Source organism: Molothrus ater, chromosome 1, assembly GCF_012460135.2.
Source record: "Molothrus ater isolate BHLD 08-10-18 breed brown headed cowbird chromosome 1, BPBGC_Mater_1.1, whole genome shotgun sequence".
In the NCBI taxonomy this organism is placed as follows: Eukaryota; Metazoa; Chordata; class Aves; order Passeriformes; family Icteridae; genus Molothrus; species Molothrus ater.
The window spans coordinates 31,268,897-31,290,499 of NC_050478.2; the positions used below are offsets into that span (position 1 = coordinate 31,268,897).

The window sequence follows — 21,603 nt, forward strand, 5'->3', positions numbered from 1 at the left end:
AATCTCTGCATCCATTTATACCATGGTCCTGCCTTGGCAGGTTGTGTCCAGAGTTGCAGCAAAAATGCTCCCATAAAGGGCCTATACTGGGGACAGATTTATCTCATGCTTCGTGCTGCAAAGGAAGAGGAGTATCAAACTGAAGGGACAATGGCACCTATAAAGAGCACAAACAATCGATAACATAATGAAGGAGGCAGTTTAAAGATAGGTAATGCCTGAAAAGGGGAGAACCTCCTTGAGCAGAGATACCTTAACATCTAGTTGTTTTGCTATGACACTATCTGTATTCTTCAGTGAACCTGAACAGTCTCATTAGCAATTTCTAAGGTATGTAATGAATACTAGTCAACCAGGGCCTCTGAGAAAATTCAAAAGCTCTTTGGGACAGTAAGTAAGTAAAGAGAAGCCTTATAAGGTGGACTGTTTCTCAACTCATAAGCTTAGCCTTCCAACTAATTAGCTTGGAGTTTAAGGGAGAGACTTAAATTACAGTGAAGATATTCCCCATGTTGTAATTAGATCCCTTATGGACTTCAACAATTCTAAGATAGTCAATTTAAAGATTATTTTATGCCATATGGATTCACAAAACAATTTGATGTAATTTATAGGGCTTTTTATGGCGTGGTTTGAACATTACTAGTGTTCTATTCATACCTGTCTGGGAACATGGCTATGAATCACCAAATGTTGCCAGTTATCAGTGATGCTCACATCGGAAATTCATGTTGCTGTGCTGGGCAATACTGCAAAGTCATGGACTCACTATGTAACATACGAGTGATTTTATATGAATATGAATGTGAATATGAATATGAATATTAGTATTATGCTGTAAATATTCTGCTACAGACAATACCTTCCATTTTTCATGGCTCTACCATCCACCAGGTTCAACAATAAAGTTTGGGGTCAGTTAAAGCCGCATACCTTCTGCTTTAACATACCGTTAACAAAACGTTATTGCTGCGTTAACAAACGTTATTGTTGGTGTGGAGAATTGCCAGTAACTTCTGACCTTGACCATGACTTTGTTCAGCCTTCATTTTTTTCCTTTCTGAGCTTTTAGAAACTTTTCAATATATTGTGCTAAACTGCAAGCATGACAATTCAACTTTGCAAGATCTTTCTAACAAGAAAAAAACCCCAAAAGATCTCTCTAAAATCTCTGGTTTAGATTTCATTTTATTTGTCATCTTTTATGAACAAGTTACGAAATATACTTCATTCACAAATCAGAAATATTTACAATTTCTTTACAACAAGGCATTATTGAGGTTTTGATTTATGGCATTCTTAGAGCATTCTGTCTTTCAAAACAAAGACATCGGTGTTGTTTTCAGCACACTGTTCATTTACACTCTGGATGTGAGATGGGAGCTTTTTAGAAGAGAAGTTTGCACTCTCTTTTGATATGATCTGCGGGGAAAACTGAGGCAGGATGCATTCAGAATGTGAGGAGAGGGACTGTGCAAATGTGTTGCTGTACCATGCCATGATCTGAAGCCATCATACTAAACCAGATGCTGCTAAGTGAAGAGGAGAAAAAGATTCCCCTGAGCCATTCTTCCTCTGCCTTCTCCTTTGAGTGGGCTAAATGCAGTTCAGTTTTTTTTCTGATTTTTGAGTCTTCATGAGAATAAGAGTCTTGCAAAGTCTATTTCAAATACTATCACAATTCAGAAAGATTATTCAGACAAAAAACTGAAAGAGAGTAGCCAGGAAGTGAGTAAATATTGTATATCCGCAAAATGTTTAGGAGAGAAATTTTGAACATGGTTCTAAAAGGGAATTGCAACTGTGCTGGTCTGCAGTTGTGACATTTGAGCCATAAAAGCTAAGATTGTTTAATTTTCTTAATTTCTTGGAGTCTGGTTTTTTTCCTGAAGAAAATTCTAAAACCACTTCCTTCCATGGAACTTTTAAAAATTTCTTAATATACACTTCCATTATAAATCAGATGTGGGCCACCATTGCTTAGGTTGTCTGTCATTTCCTAGAACAAGAGTAGAAAACATTAATTAAAATTACAATTATTGCAAGGTGTTCAAAAGTCAGTTATCTAAGGTTGTGATGAAATTTGAACAAACTCAGAATTTCAAACATTCAGAAACACGTTACATTTTTATTTAACGTGATAAACCTCCTTATAAAAAATCAATTTTTCCCTTCATAAATTAGGTACATTTGAAAGCCGATAGATTCATTGATAGTGGTTGAGTTGGACATTACACTCAGACCACATATGGAGCATTGATGGCATCTGTACTAGTTTGTGATGTTGTCCTTTGAAATTGCATCAACTCAAGCTTGTGTGCTGATCTACAAAAGAATGGAATGGTAGTTAGTTCTGTTTCCATTCAAACCTCTGTCTGTGCTGACATGCTACCAACAGATGCCAGTCAATGCCTGCTGAAATAGACATTTTGGAAGACCTAAATCCAAACAGGATCTAAGGGGTTTAAGTACTTGTTTTCCCTTGGGATGGGTCTGATTTTAGTTTTCCCTTATTATGCCAGTCTACAATTTTTAGCAGTTCAGGGATTGCTTCTCCAGTGGCAGGTGAGTCATCCCAGAGTAAGCTGACTGGCTCATGAGTCAGAATCCTAAAGCACCTGAACCAAGATTTACTCAGAGATAGATTTTCTGATTCTCAAATTGAAATGCAAACAATACCCCCTTAGCAGCTGTCTAAGCATAGAGATGGCTACATTAATTAAACAGTTCCCTGATCTCCAAGCCTGCAAAGCCACATTGAGTTTATGGTCGGAACTACCTTATTCTGAGCAATCCCAGGGCTATTTCATACCAGATTGAATCTGGATGCAGAAATAAGTGATCTGCTGCTTATGTCCAATGACAGAGAATATTCAGCTATGGCAAGAGGAATGGGTACAGGCAAAAATGCAGCTTGGAGTATTTCTAAAATTCAAGTAGATGAGGTGAAGGTGCCAGTGTTGGACTAGTTCTAAAATAGCTGCATGATGACCAGAGGCTCTTCTCTGCATGGAAAGATTAAATTCACCTCTTCTTCCTCCTAGGTACACTTGGAGAAAATGTGGAATAAAAGGGATTTGTTTGTCCCCCTTCCTGTGGAAGCTTCTGTTAAAAACTGAAGCAACATTCATTGGGCTAGACAGAGAGAGAGAGAGAAAAAGACGGAAAGAAAGAACCAAACTCTATAGCATAGTAGCTGAGATTTGTTGTAAAGAGAAAATTATTCAACCTGGTCTTTATTAGTAGTCTTACTCTGTCTCTCTCTTCTTTTAGTCCACAATATTTGGCAAGCAGAGACCAGAACTCACTGTAACATAAAGTTATAAAGCACTAATTCCTCCTTTCTCAGATTACCAGCTACATTTTAAAGCAAATCACAGGACTTAATTGTTCCCTTCACAGTTTGTGAAAGAAGGGATGTTCTATTCTCCTCTACAATGTCAGCAAACCAAGTAGCCTTGCCAATCTCTTGAATCAAGCATAAGCTTCAGAGAAAATCAGGTGTGAAACTAATTTTGAGTATTTTCTATCACCCAGGTCTCCATTTGCAGATGATGGTGTTGGATGTTTTGGTATTGTGCCTTATTCTCCTCATATATTGAAGAGGAGCATGCATGGCTAACGCTGGACTATGGATCCCAGTTTGGGGATTGTCTGGCACTGTAATTTGCTTATTTGTGGGTGCCTAAAGACTTTTTTGGATCTACACTGAAGGTAACTGTCAGCTGGGAAAGAGACCAAGAATACCAAAGCGAAAAGAGACCAAGAATACCAAATACTAACTATCAGTCAGCCATATTTTGATAGTAATGATGTGTCAGAAGGCTACTCATGAGTTTCCTTTTGTAAGCATCATCACTTGAATCGTCTGCAGGCATCAGCTATTAGAATACCACCACAGTTTCGGAAAATATCAACACCCAATGATTTTCCCCAATATTTCTATCTAAAAAAAAAGTTAATTAAAAAAAAGTTGCTGAATTCGGGGAATGAAGGAGCACACAGATTAGAAGCAGAGTGAATCAATGGTGGCTACATCCAAATAAGAGTATTTGGATGCCTGTAACTAGGGTGAATATTTTAAATACTCAACTTACTTCCAGATTGCAGCGTTCACCACGTAGAGTTATGTCACTACCTGGAAGCACCATTCCTGCCTCAGAGTAACATCACAGCATCAGCCAACTTTGATTAGCTGAAGCTATGACTTCCTCGTAGAGGTGGCCCTTCCTGAAGTGACATAACAACATGGTCGCTCCCTAGTGTTCAGCGTACCTTGGAGGTAACTCTGGTGTCGGGGGAATCACCGGGCAGCTGGGCAGGTCGGTTATTTCAATACCCCTCAATCTCTAATATAAATATAACAATTATACAATAAATATAGCACCAATATACAATAAATATAGCACCAAATGCAGTACATGTCTACATTACTGTATATCAGTATAAATATACAATATAGTCATATATATAAAACACTTCTAAGCTGTTTTCTAAATTAGGGTCTAATTTAATGTAAGTTTTTGTGCCATGACCTAGTGTACTCAACCCTGCCAGTAGCAGGTGGTCTATGGGTCTGAGGAGTCCCAAGTCAGGCCATGTGTACATGCATACTTGGCTCTACAGCAGAGATGCAGGAAGTTTGCCATCAGTGGGGCACATCCCAGATCTGCTGAGTGTGTGCAGTAGGGTTGCTCTGCACGTACATTGTGGCCCTTCACCCAGGATAAGTGGACACCTGGCAGTCCTTGCTGCCAAGTGTCAAAAAGCTCAGTAGGTCAACAGGCCAGGAAGGTAGGCAGTGAGCTACTGTTACACGTGGTCATCCTCACCCCAAATTGATAGGGTTTTGGCTTTTTTTATTTTGAAAGGTCTTTTCCTTTCTAAGCTGTTTCTTCTTCCGTTCCCTCTCTTCCTTTCTCCTATCTTTGTCCTTGTTGAGGCAAGAGTCTCTCTGAAAGTCAATATCTAGCCTTCCATCAGCAAGACCATCATATTTGCCTAAAAGCTCATCAGAATAATTCTTCCTTTTGAAATGAGATGGAGAAATGTATCTTGTTTGTTGATTTTATCACCTTGTTTTATGTTACTGTTGTAACCTCTACTATTTAACTTTTTAAAACTTGTTTAAAACATCATCTTCTTAAAATATTTCAAACTCCCTGTTTTTAAGACACATTTCAAGCATCATCTAAGATTAATTCAGTTTATATTTCTACTTGGAGTCTCATCTCAGTGAAGAAACTAAATAGTGACAAGTCATTTTTAACTGCTATATCATGTTTTTTCAGGGAATCTGAAAACAATCTACAGTCTGAGCAGACTAATCCTTGCTCTGCTCTTCAGAGGTTTCAGTAGACAACAGACTCTTGAACTTAACAGTAATGCGGACTTGCAAGTGGAGGTTTAGGTGGGCAGTCCCACTTGACTTTTGTTCTTTTTTTCTGCTCATTTCTCAAATGAAAGGCTTTGGATAGATACTAAATCCAAATGCAAAGCACAGGTTTACAGTGGACAGTTAACTCCTCAAATATTATTCAGATCTGTTAAGACAAGGAGATGATTTCAAGAATTCCACTCCATTACTTGGTTTGATCCTATGTGCTCAGCTTTGGGAGCTTCACTTTCAGCACCTAGTTATATGCCTATACACCTCGGTAGGATTCCTGTTAATACAAAAAGGAAGTAAATGCTCAGTTCTGCAAAGGAGACCAGTTTTATTTAGGTGTCTAAATATGCCCTTAGATGCTTAGGTTAGGTCACATACATTTGTGAACTGTTTAAAAAACCTAATTTATAAGCTGAGTACTTGAGAGAGGAAGAGATTGATTAAATCCTGGAAGCATGCAATGATGTGGTTACAGAAAGCTTTCTGTGCTTTTTTTACAGTACAAGACATGATAATTCATATTAATAGGGCTTCCAATTATTTAGGAAGTGCTATATTTAGCGGCTAAGCCCCTAAATAGCTATACAATGGAATTATGTTGAAAATGGATGTACTTCATTGAAATGGATGTACTGCAAATATACAGTACCTAAAAATAGCTCCATATAATGCAACATAATAAAGCTTACACAGAATGGCAGCATTTCATTTTCCAGAATCTCTTTCTCATATAAAACCTGAAAACTGAATACATCTCTTGCCAATTGTAAATATTAACGCATACAGTAGCATTTCAGGATAAACAGAACAAATAAAGGAGACACACAACTCACTTTTTCTGCCATTTCATGGGAGTGATGCAATGAATGTTCCCTTTCTGAGAACATTCGCCTTTGTTCATAGCTGGCTAGCCGACAAGTGAGCCATGAAGAAAGGGTGCAACCACCAATTCCAATGCATGCAAGAGACATGGAGGCAAGATGCAAAGAATAGAGAGCAGATGACTTCTTTGTCAGAGCACGAAGAAATTGAAAATTTAAGATTCCTCCTATTAGTCCACAGATGCAACAGGCAGAAAAAAGTATCATCTGTCAGGAGAGACAAGAGAGGTTATGTCACAGTAATATTTTTCAGAAATTGATTAATGCATATGAAATATGAGATAACTATAGTTTAATTCTTTGATAGCATCATTGACTGCAAAACTCTGCACAACCCCTTGTTTTTAACTCTCTTAAAAACAGGTTTTTTTTAAAAAACCAAGGGAATATATTAACTTTTGGTATACAAGAGTTAAGATTGATGTTGCATGTAAAAAAAAGTTGAGTAAAATGAGTAGGTAAAGTTAAAACCTATTCAATGGAAGGACTGCTAGGACACAAAACTGATTTCCAGCTGTTCATGCAAAACAGTAACATGACAGAAGCGTCGCAATTTTCTATTGTGCAGTTTATCACCCTGACTCAGGAGTGAATGCCTCATGTATTTGTAGTGAATCTCTCTGCTTTGTGTGCATTCTGACTGTGCCTCCTGCTCAGTTATAATTTATTCAGTAAGATACCAGGTTGGAGGCTTTCTGCAGCTTTTGTGGGGTCTTTGAAAATGTTCAAGGTGAATGTGCTGGTCAAAGAACCAAAAAAACAACAAAGAAATCTGTGATGCTGCTTTACAGAAGGTCAGTTTGGTGACTATATGGTTGGTGGGTCGGTTTGGTTGATTTAAACTTGACTAAAATGTTCCTGGGAATTTTAGAAATCTGTCAAACAGGCTGCAATCAATGAGACATTTTTAAAGACCTCTTATTGCTTTTAGTCACAAAGATGTTGTACTGGTTCAGGATGTGCATTAACCTCAAATGATTCAGTAGCAAAAGACCTTATGGAGACAGTGTTAAATGATTGTCTTATTCACTTCCCTTGATACTGCTGACCTGTCAAAAGGTGATCTATATGGGCATTTAAAGTTTCTCGATATGGCTTTGTATATTTACTTATCTACTGTGGTGGCAGAAATTTATGGAGCCTTACAGACTAGTTCTGTACACAACTAGGATGACAATTTCCTTAGGAATGTGGCATTGAGGATGTATTTTGCAGTCCACTGGCAAGTGACTATTACATGAGACCTCCAGAACAGATAGCTTTTAGAAACTGGCTATGGTACACATGTTTTAAGAAATGGGACTGTCATTTTAACAGAGTTTAGGATCGATATTAAAAAAAAATTGGAAAGAGCTTTCGATTCCCATCACACTTTTGCTTCTTTTATGTGACTTCCATCTGTATGTGCAGAATAATCAAGCTGACAGAAAATTAGGACTGGCATTATCACTTAAAATAAGATCATGTCTTTAACATAGAGTTCTGCTGTGACTTGTTGAGTAATAACACCATTTTGCTGCAGTCAGAAAATTACTGTACCTGAAGAGACATCTTCCATCACTTTAAAACTTACATGTGTTTCAGATTGCTAAACAAACTTGCTTACAGTTATGATATGTAGAAACAAACTTGGTCAGCAGCCTTACTGAGATGGCAACCCAGTGCTGGTTTTTGAAGGAGAGAAGATACAGTCCAGTGACATTATTGAGAAGCATTTATTGACTTGACATAAATCTATGTCAAGTGATTTCTGATCAAAGTTTATCCAGATACAGATAAATAGGGATATGGCTTAAGTAGCATAGGCTATTTCAAAACTGCCTTGTTTTTTGTGACTATTCCAAAGTGCTGATTGCTTTTTATAGATTGCCAACTTGTAATTTTTCTAATTGTTTATCAAAAACCCTTGCATGCAGAAAGCCCCCAGTAAAGAGTTCAAATTAGATAGGTAAGCCTTTCAAATACTTATGTGTTTTTGGTGCAGTGGAAAAACTTACAACAAGTCCAGATTTTTTTTTGGCGCACAATATTCCGCATACACCGCAAAGCAGGAACTGCGAAAAAGAAGAAACCAAACAATTATTTCATCATTTAAGGTACATAGTTCAAATCCCACTGTGTTGCTGTGGTGGTGGCCACAGTTCAGGCAATGTCAGCATTTTTGTCACAAACCTTATGTTTCAGGCGGTTGTAACTCAACCATAAACACTCTTACCGGATAAGAAACTGGAATGTGAAGTTCTAGTGACCATAAGTCATGAGAAAAGAAAGAAATACAAATTTTAAGCTGCTTAGGTAAAGAAGTTGGAAAAAAATTCCCAGTGTTGTGAGCACAAAAATGCCTTTTTACCATTTTATTTTTCTCTCAGAAGAGTTTAGCAAGGTACTAGTCAGTGATCCGAATCATCTACTTCTAAGCATAACACTGGGACTTAATGCCCTGATCCTACCATCTGAACCACTGAAGGATCACATATGGATCTTTGCCTTCAAGACAGTGGAAGTCTGGGCAAGAATATAATTCAGTGATGTCCGTGGGTGCAGGTGTAAATATCAGTACGTCTGTTGGTGTGACTACTCTGGGCATGCAGAAAGATCTGTTTCAGACTTCATTGCCCAATTTGCAAGAGAGAGCATGAAGGTATGTGTACTTTTTTTTAATGTCATTCCCTCACATAAACAGATTTGCTAATTGTAGCACCAAGCATTAGGCAAAAATTAATCACCAAAACCAGAAAAATGACTACCAGCTGATAAAAATAGATGATAATGCTTAATAGTGACCTCTGTCAAAGACCAGTGATGTCCTCTGATGTCTTTTACCTCCTACAGAAAAGTTTAATGATAAAAACAATGAATAGTCCCCAGGGAAGCAGTCAGGGTAGGAACTACAGTAGTTGTATGAAAGCAATAGGGCCTTCTCCAGGTATTAGTAATACTGTCAAAAGATTTCCTTGATACCTCATAAAGTCTTTTATTAAGAAATCTATGCTACCTATTTTCAATAAAGCTAACCCTAGTCCCCCATTGGAAAGTAATTTTATTGTTTTAAAACTGTATTTTTCTACACTATTTTTGCATTGAGATGGTAATTCTAGCAAAAGGCTCTGCTTGTCCCTGATTTAGAATTAAATCACAGAAAAGACATGGCTGTTACATAAGAAATCAAAAAATAAAAACAACAAAAAAACAAAAACCCAAAAACCATACCCCGAAGGTTCAATAAAGCATTCAGGGTCTGTGTAATATATTGCAGCTACGTCTTATTTACACTCTAAAATTTTACCACTTCACTATTTCAGTTGAGGAGTTGCTTTCACTCATAGTTTATCTCCCTCTAACTAAAGTAGTTCATGTGTATAGCTAAGTATAAGCCTTGAGGTATCTTTTTAGATATGGGTTAGACCCATGAAAACAGTTCCCCATAATGAATGTGGATAAATTGTGTATATTATTTACTTTTATACTAAGCATGGGACGTGAATTTAATACCAATCAGATTATAGAGAGGGCTGGGTCATGTGGAGCAGGGTGCTGAATGGCTCAAGGACATACCAGAAGGCACAACTGGTAATTGCTGCTAGAACCACTGTCTAGAATAACAATAAAACAAAGCAAATCACCAAGGGGCAGTGCTCCTTCTGCACTTTCCCACAGGCAAAGAAGATTTCAACTCATCACATCTGCTTTGTAAGTGTTCACTCAGGCTTCCTGTGAAATTTTGGGGTTTTACTCCCAGTCCTGCCATTGCAGATTGCCTTCAGCTGAAGGCACACTTCAGATTCCCACACATCGTGTTTTGTATTTCTCAAAATGCAGAAACCTCAAATGAAATTTGTTGAAGACATCTTTGTAATTAAGTTCTATTCAGTCAGATTTGATAAAGTGGATTAATAATATATTTTCTCTCTGTAGTGATTGAATAGGATTGAAAGGAAATTTTTGTGTATAGAAAAATTAATTAGTGTTGAAAGAGATCATCATAGATAGTTTTAACTTGTTAACTAGTTTAAAAACCTCTGTGTTTGATAATTTACCTTTAAAGCTGAAAGAGCATGAAAGAGAAGGTCACTCATTTTTTTCAGGAATGCTTTAATTCTGCTCCAATTTGAGTCAATGAAGCTCATCTATGAGCCCTAATGTACCAGCTTTTCAAAACAAGGGATGACTATTCCATTTAAAGCACTTGACTACCTGGAGTAAAGATCTGGATGCAGTAGTTAAATGTACATTAAGTTTTCTAATGATACTAGACTAGGAGACACCATGGATTGTTAAGTGTAGCGAAGCATTACAGAGAGATGTGAATAGACCTGAGAGCTGGGTAATTACCAATCATGTGAAATTTAACAAGAGCCAAGTGCTGGATTCTGCAGCTAGGACAGTGTAATCCTGGTTATACATAAATACTGGGGGTCAAGAGATTGGAAAGCAGCCACAGGAAAAGAGATCTGGGTGTCTGGCTTGATGACAAATTGAATGTGAGTCAGCAGTGCCCTGGCAGCAAAAAAGGCCAACCATGCCCTGGGGTACATCAAGAACAGCATCACCAGCTGGTGGAAGGAAGTGATTGTCCTGCTCTATTCTGCTCTGGTGCAGCTCCTTCTTGAGAATTGTGTGCTGAGATGGATGCATCAGTATGAGAAAAGCATCAAACTTTTAAAGTGTGTCCAGAGGAGGATGACCAAGATGGTGAAAGGCCTTAAGGGCAAGACTTATGAGGAGCAGCTGAGATGACTTGGTTTGATCAGACTGAAGAAGAGAAGGCTGATGGGTGACCTCTACACAGTCTACACCTTTCTCAAGGCAGGCAGCGGAGGGAGAGGGGCTGATCTCTCTTTGATGATCAGTGATCACAAGGAAAGGGAGTGAAGTTTCATCAGAGGAAGATTCTTCACTGCGAGGGTGGTCAGCCACTGGAACAGGCTCCCCAGGAAAGGGATCATGGCACCAAGACTGTCAGAGGTCAAGGAGCACTCTAGATGCTGCTATTAGTCTTATGATTTAGTATTAGGTAGTCCTGCAAGAAGCATGGAGTTGGACTTGGTGATCTTTATGGGTCCCTTACAACTTGAGAAATTCTACAATTTTATGATAATATTGTATTGTGTCATGTATACTCTGTATGTATTTTCTCTCTCTACATCTATAGTGTTTATAGATATAGGCAAGGAATAACATGTTCCACAGTTAAAGAGCTAAAAGAGTTCTTTGTATTCTAACTCAGATGAATTGCATATTCATGCTTCCTCAACATTCTTCTGTTTAATCTTGAGGTCATGCTGAAGTTTTATAATCTGTATGGCTATGAGGTAAACAAGTTGTGAAACCGAATGCACTCAAGTGCCTGAATATGTTAAAAAACCTTGGGTGAAAAGTATTCGGGCAGTAGCAAAGGATTAATGTTATTTAGGTTGGGTTTTTTTTAAGACGACAGTGTATTACATTCATGGAGAAGAGGATTACCCAAAACCTAGTATGGATATTTATTCATGTCAGCTTGCATTTTGCAATTAAAACCAACGGATGGCTTTGTGCCACAAGGTCAGGCTATTATACCTCATGCAAAGCTTTGAAACTTCTGAGCCAAGCTCATGACTCTCTTCTAAGGCTGATTCACTGCAAACAGTGGGAACCTGCTCTATGAAGAGAATATTAGTAATAGCCATGGCTCAGGAACACTGCTCATGTAGAATTTCTTTAGCCAAGCTTTCCAATGTGGAGACATCTAGAACGGTTAGGATTTCAGTGAGATATTATGTGGTTGACTCTATTCTCTGCTTTTTGATAGCATAGCAACTTAAATTTTTTTCTTTTTTTTTTCTTTTCTTTTTGGTTTTTTTTTTCTTTTTTGTTTTTTGTTGTTGTTTTTTTGGGTTCTTTTTGTTGTGGTGCTATAGGAATTTCCTATAAAATTTTTGATGTCTCAGTGTTGTGATCAGCAGTAGTGAAAAGTGGAGGGGAAAAACTACACTGGCCCTTTATACCAAAGAAAATGATGAAGTAAAAATCAGATTGAAAGTGTCTTTTACTTAGAATCTTCTATTTTATAATACTGCCAACTGGAATGCAGCCATCAGGGGCTCTGTTGTCTTGACATTTTCTCTATCTGTTCTTGGCTATTCTGAAAGACTAGTTGTCAATGTGTTATAACAGTAAAATTTGGTTTGTAACTGTTGAGCTACTCTGGACTACTGTTTACCCTTGACTAACTAATACTGTCGTGGTGAGGACTTGCTCCTTTCTACTTGATCATTGATCATCCTTAATAAATTTTTACCAGCCAATCTCATGGACTTTTAAATGTATTTTCTAACTATATATTTTCTAACCATTTAACCTAACTTACCTGAGGTAAGTTAGGCAAACAGACTTATACTGAAAATACAAGAAATCAGGAGTGGAAAAGGAATATATCACTGAAGATAAGCTTCTTGTAAGAATACTCTGTTATTGAAGTGTTCACAACTTATGCAGAGAATAAGGCTAAAACATTTCATTAAAGATAAGCTAAGCTAATAAGCCCTACAAAATACCGTGGAAGCCAGAGAGGGAACTTCAGCTGGAACTTTTTTTAACAGATGTCTCATTGTTGGACTTCCATTTAAATTATTATTCATAATTTTAAAAATCATAAAATGCTAAAAGACTGAAAGGCTCACTTAAAAACCTACACAGATCACCAATTACACCCAGACCCTATTGACTATAGGGTTACTTCTGTTTGCAGACTTATTCATACCTCCTATACACACATGTATAGGAGGTATGCTTTGTGTCAAGACTAGCAGAGAAGCCTTGTATTGAAACTGCTGGCCTAAGTCCAGAGAAGGGCCAGGAAGTTGGTAAGAGGGCAGGAGCACCTCCCTAAGAAGTTAGGTGGAGAAAATTTGGACTGTTCAACCTGGAAGAAGAGAAGGTTCAGAGATTCACATATTATTCTGAGCTGGAAGGGACCCACAAGTATCATTGGGTTTGTGTGGAGACCTCATAGCAACCTTCCAATATCTGGGAAGCTGGAGAGGGACTCTGCATCAGGAACTGTAGTTACAGGACAAAGAGTAAAGAGGCAACTGGAAGAGGGGAAATTTAAGCTAGATATTAGGAAGAGATTCCTACTGTGAGGGTGATGAGGCACTGGAACAGGTTGCCCAGAGAGGCTGTGGGTGACCAAACCCTGGCAATGTTCAAGGCCGGGTTATACAAGGCCTTAAGCAGCCTGGTCTAGTAGGAGGTGTTCCTGCCCATGGCAGGGACAGTTTGGACTAGATGATCTTTAAGGTCCCTTCCAATCCTTATTCTATGATTCTGTGATTCTATGAGTTTATGCGAATGTATCATCAGTAATAGCCAAGGGCATAACCCCTCTTGGGCGAATGGTAAAAAATCCAAAGATACTACAAAGCACAAAAGCTTCTTAGAGACTGAGTGCCTCAATCCCACTTTCAGTGATGATTTACCATGGACCCACCAAAGTCAGAGTGGCTCTGATAGCACCAGTGTCATTGCAAGGTAATGCAGTAGTGTCTGTTTGTCTGTGGCGTTTTTGTCATTCACACTGCAGCTGTACCTGCTGATGTTCCATATGCATATTGGAAAATTTCTCTTTTTGTCTGTTCAACTTTGGAAAAGAACCCCAAAGACCTCCCAGAAAAGAAGAATGTTTATTTTGAGACTGCTTTAATTTACTTTATATTGAATATTGCCTTGAAACAAAACCTCACATCCAAAACCCCATAAATTTTGGTAAGAAGGCTAAAATCTCAATTTATATTCAAGGTCTGTGGTTTGGATCTATCCCTATTTCATATTTTCTGGAACAAAAGACTTGGCTTCTTTCACTTCCTTCTGGAAAATGGGTACTTTGTCCCTGGTAGTCTGAAAAAGAATCAGTTTTAGTTAATCTGCAGGAAGCCAAAGATTTGTTTTTTTTTCCATCAGGCAGAAAAAAAGGAACTATTTTTATTTTATATCTTGAAGCTAAGAAACCTTTCTGTCTTATGTTTTGAAAAGGCAAAAGCAATGGTGAGTGTAATTCCCTTGAAAAAATGAAAACTGCTCATAGAAAAATTTCCTGGACACAGGCTGAACAAAATAGTAGAGAAAACCTGTTGAATATAAGGACAACTTGATCCCTAGTCATTGTTCATGACAAAAAAAGACAGCTAAACTGTATAGACTGTATGGACAATCATCTGTAGGTCATCCACATGTATCTGATGAAACAGAGGAAGGGAAATTATTCCAAAATGGAATGTAACATAGTGACAAAGCAAGTGTATCATATCTAGTCAAATGACACTCTACTTGGAAGACTAAACCATCAAGACAGAATTAATAGCTTCACTTTTATCTACCCTTGTCAGGTAGTAAACTAGAAAATTCTGTGTTTTTACACTAAAGCTGCATAAGCATGTGGCTTTCAGGACAATAACTAGGAATTTGAAATTAGTAATGTAAAGAAAGAAAGATTCTATTTAATAATGTTGTTTCAACTCCATCCAAATGAGAAAAAAAGCTGAAATCCCTAATGGATGAACTAAGCAGATATCTCTAATTGTAACTCTTATTCAAAACAGTATTTCAGAACAAGGACTAAATGTTCTTAAACACAGACATAAAGGGCACAGAATCTACTAATGAAAACAAAGACATCAAACTAAATAAAAATTACAGCAGGCAAGAAGATCAAGCCTAGGTACCAGGTTTGCCTATTACCTCCACAGAGAAACACAATAATCTTTTGCAAAAGGGGGATGGAAACTCCTAATGATGTTCTTGTCCCATGGAAGTGATCATGGGGATAGCAATGTCTAGCTGGCTGAAAGGCATCCAGACACAGAAACAGAAGCAGCAGCGTTGCCAAAACCCAACCTTGTGTCTCACCAAATCTATCATGATGAGAGGGGGAGCTTAGCTATAACTGAGGCATAGTGTTAAATCACGTCTAATCTGAGCCAATACCTTGTCTGGCAGTGTGCTATTGGGTCTTATCAGATCAGGTGCTGCTACCCTTCCCACTGATTCAAGCCATATGCAAGCAGTTTAAATTCTATCCCAGTCCCTGTGATTAGTATTTCCACTCATCTGATTATAGACCTACAGAGATGCTTTAAAAATGGGGAATGGTTTTTAGAAACAATCAAGGAAATTAAGTGTGTTTCTGAATCTGACATCAGTGATTCAAAAAACCTCCATCCATCTCTAAAAACACTTAAATTATCAGCACGAAATAATAATGTTTACTTTTTGTTTGTTTAGAGCCTATCAGAATAACAAATAAAAAGAATGCCTTTTTTTATTGTTCTGTATAAAGCATTTGGTTTAGAATGTGACTGCTTACATCTCAAAAAAGTAATAAATGAAAGATTATTCCCTGCAGGTGAACTACAGTCTTATAGTAGTAAAAAATTTAAGCATATGCTTAAGTCAGTCTATATACAACAGATCCACTAAATACAACGCAGGAGCTAGATGGAACTTCTTCCAGGTTTGTATGTGCCTCTGGAGTCTCCAAATGACAAAACACCCTACTGAAAGACCTCAGCTGAATTCAGTGAATTGTCCTGGCTCCATGCAAGGCAAGAAGCTTCCACCCTTGGTATGCCCTTCCCTATCTATAGGCACGGAACTCTTTCCAGCTTCTACTGAGCTCACTGAAAGTCCTGTGATTAATTTCATCACGAGTGGGAGCCAGACAGAAATATGGTCAGTTTGATGAAAATGCAATGCATATGTTAAAGTAAAGTAGGATCACATCTGCATTTTGTCTGCATGCTAAACAATAATGTGATTTTTTTTTTTTTTTAGTGCTGTTTTTGAAAAAAATAAAATTTGACTGGTCTTTCCAAAGGAAACTTGGCAACAGTAAAATCTAGATGTAAAATCTAGTGGTTTAAAATTTCAGGCCACCAACATTGATTTAACAGTCTAAAAAGGTTTTGTTACTCTGGGAAAGTCCATACAGACTGACACTTTTCCTTTTCCTTCAAATCTTGGATCAAAAAAATTAAAGTAATGTAAATCAAATATTTCAAGTGCCAACTTGGAACAAATTTCTATAGCCAAATGCAGATTTTTAATGGGCAGGCAGACTTCCACTGTGATCAAATCACAAATCACAGAAACAGTAATTCTGCCTCTATCTATAGACAGGCAAACAGACCAACATACAGAAAGTGCCTATGTCTCAAATACATTCAGATATTTGCCTTTATAAGGGAAGAAATTATTACTCTTGAGGGGCATAGCCATAAGTAAAGCATCGAGTATCTCTCTTGCATATGAAGATAGATGGCATATTTGTCTAAAGATGTGGCTTTTGTCTCATTCTCTCTCTCTCTGTGAGGGAGACTCATTTACAGCAAGGATTTATTCACCACTGCAGGATAAATGAGGATAAATTACACAAATGTATGTGTGTGTATGTGAATATCTATTCACTACTGATGTGAGACTGATGAAACCACTGTGTTCTAAATATAGATGGAGAAGCATGTGACCATTAAAAAAAATATCTGTGAATACTTTTAGGTTGATTATCTTCTGACTTTTGTTGTTTGTGCAAAAGCCTTTGCTATGGATGCTGTCATTCTTGCTATGTTACTGTTAGTGGTTCAGCATTCTCATTGGTTGAATTATTCTACAGTACGTCATATAACTGAATTGGAATGGTGGATTTCAGAAATATCTCTCAGTTTCTGGGAAACAAAGAAATCTGGGAGACACTGGTTACAGCCTGTAGAATAGTTTATCCCAATACAAACAACAAACAGAAAGAAAATTTAGAGATCACCAACATGTGCACTTCAGGGTATTTGGGACTGTTTTTATTGTGGGCTTGTTTTAGTTTTTAGCATTTTTTTCACTTTAACAGCCATGGCCTATTTTAAAAAGAACAGATTGGTGGTGATGTAAACTGGTTAGTTGTCTTCACATGCTCCAGATAATTTGAGAAGACAGTCACACCTTCAGTTGTTTACTTATGGCTACTTTTTAAACAACTTGTACTATCTTAATCCAATTCAGCTCCAATGAGAACAAAAGATTTGAAACTTCTTTTTTACCATTTTTATGTATTTTTTGATACAGATATAGCCTAGGCTTTCAATTTATTCATTCTGGTGTACTCTACTTTCCCTGGCTTGCTTATACATAATGCAGGGCATGCAATGATCAGGGTACTTCAGCCCATGCTTAACTTCACTTGTATCCATAATGCTATGGATGGAATTCATATGGTTAAAATTAGGTATGTTAGTAAATAATCTGTCTGAATGGAGGCAGTGAACAATAAGAACAACTCTTTTAATAGAAAAGCTAACGTTTGTCAAGTGCAAACCATCATAGGGAGGCAAGTATAGAAGATAGAATGTGCATGATTTTCAAGATGCCCAAATTTTAGGAATTCAGGTTAAGGTTTCCATGGTGATGCTATCTTCATCTACTTCCTTATGAACTTGGGTCTCTGCTGAGTTCCACCCACATAAAAGGATAGAACAGGGTCAAAGGTTTTCTGTGCATTTCCAAGTAAATTGCAACAGGAGGAATGACACTGTTCAACTTAAATGTTTTGTACCTAACATGTCAAAGAATTAGTTTTTCTTTAATGTCCCCTTCTGTTCCTTAGTGTTCACTTCTCAAAGGAAAACCCTGATACAAGGGTGTGAATTGGAAAAAAAATAACATATTTTATGCAAGACATATCTTTTAATACCAGCAACATGAGCCCACTGCAAGCTACAGTGAGCAGAAAGGAGGCTTATGCCACTTCTGCAGCAGCACAATCCTCAGGATTGTCCAAACAAACCTTTGTCCAGTTGTTTAAATTTGAAAGTAGTTACCCATGGCCATAAGTATCCCTGGAGAACAGCAAATCTCTGGCCCCTTTCTTGGCCTGCTTGCCTCGCCTGCTGGTCCCCTAGTCAGAAGAATGCAACCTAACAGTTTGAACTGCCAGAGTAGTACAAAGAGAGTGGTATATTCATGACAATTTAGACCACAGATCTTTAGTTCAATGAAAAGTAAGTCAGCCTCTAGAAACATGTCACCCCACTCTGCACATCACCTTGATTTTGTAATTTCCTCTGCTACATGAAGCATAAGGTTCCTTCTTCCACTTTGCTTTTTCTTTGAGGCCTCTCTCTGCCTATTCAACCTGCAGTTTTTGCTCAGTTCCCAGAACCTGATGTCTGCCTTTGCTGGCTCTGGTTGTGGTCATCCTTTGTGCACTTGTTACATTTGCAAACAAGTAAAGTCCCTTTGGGTTACCTTCCATGCTTCTGCACTCACATATGAGAATAATTTCCTATAAATCTCTGCAAAACCTTTTCACTGTTCTCTGTCTTATTGCTTTCTAAAACTCTACCTATGAACAGCTCTAAATCAGCCAGACTGCTGGTGTGTTAAGGCAACCACCTGTTATACCACTCAGTTTTCGTTTGTTTTTTCTTCATACTCGCTTACACCCTTTTACACTGTATCTGTCTCTTACTATGATCATAATGTCCTTGGAAGCCAACATCTAACATAACAGAATCTTACTCTATGCCTAGTACAAACTCTGGGGTAACAGCATAAACATGAATGAGGCAGTTATGCAGGAAATGTGCATCGTCATGAAATGATATCAGCTGTGATAGCCTTGTCACAAAATGCAATCACTGCATAAAATACTGATCTCACTGACTGATCAAAGCTCTTTGACCTCAGTGAAACCCAGGAAATTGATCTTTGCCATTAAATCTTCAGATAGACGTGGTTTTAAGTCATTTTTTTCTTCATTAACAATGATCAGAAACCTCCCTTTTTGAAGTGATTTTGATAATATCATTACCTGTTGGCCTGGTAATGTCATTACCTGTCTGATCCAGTCTTCATTTTCATTTCTCACCTACCTGTTCTGCAGTGCAGAATTATATGTGTGGTTATATACTGCCAAAAATATTTATCACTGTTGTCAATAATTAATAATTATTGACAGGGAGAATACTACATGAAGCACTTTGTCTGAATTAATCTATAAATTAGAGGAGGTAATGCTGGTGAATAATCAAGAGTGTTTTACATTTATCATGTTATCTGAAGCTAAGCAAGCAATCCTTTTAGAAATACTGCTGTACAATACAAGCTGGCCAAAACCAGCTTTGGACTTCAAAAATGCCCACTCATGTTTAGACTGAATATTCAACATATCCTATTCTTTCATAAATATAAATAACCATTTGGAGGAAAATTCTTCCTAGAAACATGCATATCTCAAACTGGAAAAATACGAATTATTTTTGAGAAGTGAAAAATGATCTGTTGATAAGAACATGCTGCTTCTATTAACCCATTACTGGGTTTTCATTTTTTTTTTTGTTCATTTTACAAGAAGCTCAGTGCATCCAGTACATGAGAACATCTTTCTCCTTTTCTTTCCCAATGCTTCTTTCTATTTTTCTTCCAAAAACTCAGGACTCAACTGACATACCCTTGACATTAATTTAAAGCACCTTTTGGCAGTCTCTTCATCATGGACAGGGCTGTTCTTTTGAAAAAGCAAAACTCGCAGTCAATTTAAAGACCGTAAGCTATGGCCCGGGTTTCACGCCAAGCATCGGGCTTCCCCAGGTGTGAGAAGGGGTTCAGAGAAAGTTCAATTGCTCACAGCAAGACTGAAAAACGGAAAGGAGCGAGAAAGAAGAGGTCTCCCGCTGCCCAACACACACGCACATCTGTCCCCGCCGTGCCTCCCCCTCGCCCCACGACTCTGCAGACCGTACCCCAAGCACATCGGAAATGGACCCGGCGCGGCCGGCGCAGCATGCACTCGCGGGAGGGAAAGGAAGGGAAGGGAAGGGAAAAGGGGATGCCTTCGCACGGTCTGATCATCACCATAAAGAGTTAAAGAGAGAGTGAAATGGCTAACGTACACACACCCCGCTCCATACCGGAGAAGAGTCTCCCAGCTGAGGTTTATGCTCTGTGAGGACCAGGCTGAAACTGACCGCCCCCACGGCCACGCTGGACACCCCTAACCCTATCTCCAGCACGGAGAGCACCAGGAGGCTCCCGATGATCTGGCTGCTGGTGCACATCCTCCCTCGGTCATCCTTCCTTCCCGATCAGCCGGGGAAACCGCGCATCCTCCTCCTCGGGCGCTCCCGCGGCCCTAAGTCGCCCCCAAACTTTTCTTCCTTCGCAGGCAGCCGGGGCGGAGCGGCGCATCCGCGGCCGGCGGGCGCTACCGAGGGTCGGCGGGGCGGCCCCGGCGCCGCCGGGCCCCGCGCAGGCAGCGCCGCGCCGGCCCCGAGCGCGGCCCCGAGCGCGGCCCCGGGCGCGGCCCCGAGCGCGGCCCCGGCGCGGCGGAACTCTCCAAGGTGCCGGGCCGGCGGTGGGTGCGCGGCTCCGCGCTCCTAAGGGCTCCGCCTCCGCCGGGAAAGTCGACCTTGTCCGCTCTCCTCCTGCGCTCTCATTGGAATGACCTCACCGGGATTTTTTTCCTCCCCTTCTTGTTTCTCTCCCCCTTCTCTTCCAGGGCTGGGGGGCGGGGGGTAGAGGAGTGTGGCGAGCCCAGCCCGGCTATACTTATGTATGAATGCAGACCCAATGCACGGGCAAGGCGCACGGCAGCCCCGCCCCAGGGCCACAGGGCTCGGCACCTTCCCGGTCCTCCCCCGGCACGTCGCTCGCACACCTCCGCCGTCCCGCGGCGGCCGGGCTGGCGGCGGGACGCGGGAGCCGATGCCAGCCGCAGGCGGACGCTTGAGAGGTGACCCTGCTCGGAGCGGGGGTCTGCAGGCCTCCCTGCTCCCAGGTGCTGCTGTCAAAATTCGGGAGGAAGCTCGTCTTCCTCTTGTATCAGTTAAAGGGCTTGAGTATGCTGTGTCTCACCACTGCAAAACTCTGGTCTTCTGCAGAACCTTACTGCCAAAATAGGCGATTTCTGTAGCCATTCCTGTCACTCACAATGGCCAGAACTGTGTCAGTCCCAAAGCAAATAAGCAATAAAGGAAATAGAACAAGAGATTCAGGGCTGCTAACTTGAGCCTTGCTGGATTGCTTGGTACCAATCTTTATTACTGTGCTTAGATACAGAAAATGTTTTGCCACTCTGACTACAGTTTTACAATCCAGATGCACAACATGGTAACACACAGCTACTCAATCTAGCACCTTGGCTTTCCTAAATATGGATCACCAACATTTGGGTATTTACCTTAAGAAGAGTGCAAAAGAATGACATAGACAATTATATCTCCCAAGTTTGTACCAGGATTCAAAAAATATTGGCATCCTGCAGGACTTATTATTTCCTCTATATATATGCTGTGTTTTCTACTCTACCGA

At 39.4% G+C, this 21,603-nt stretch overlaps 1 protein-coding gene across 5 annotated transcripts; it reads right to left on the reverse strand.

The window, feature by feature from the left end:
* Positions 1-1,170: 1,170 nt before the first annotated feature.
* TMEM196 (transmembrane protein 196) lies at positions 1,171-20,530 on the reverse strand. 5 transcript variants are annotated; one of them, XM_036399314.2, is made up of 5 exons: positions 20,193-20,530; positions 8,268-8,324; positions 6,223-6,477; positions 4,276-4,349; positions 1,171-1,999 (listed from the first exon to the last, which is right to left on the reverse strand). In XM_036399314.2, the coding sequence occupies exons 1-5, from the start codon at positions 20,349-20,351 to the stop codon at positions 1,993-1,995; spliced, it is 552 nt and encodes a 183-aa protein (XP_036255207.1). In that variant the 5' UTR covers positions 20,352-20,530; the 3' UTR covers positions 1,171-1,992. The 5 variants fall into 5 exon arrangements, with proteins under 5 accessions (XP_036255207.1, XP_036255199.1, XP_036255217.1 ...); XM_036399306.2 differs by having other exon boundaries at positions 20,187-20,530; XM_036399324.2 differs by having other exon boundaries at positions 20,205-20,529.
* Positions 20,531-21,603: the final 1,073 nt, after the last annotated feature.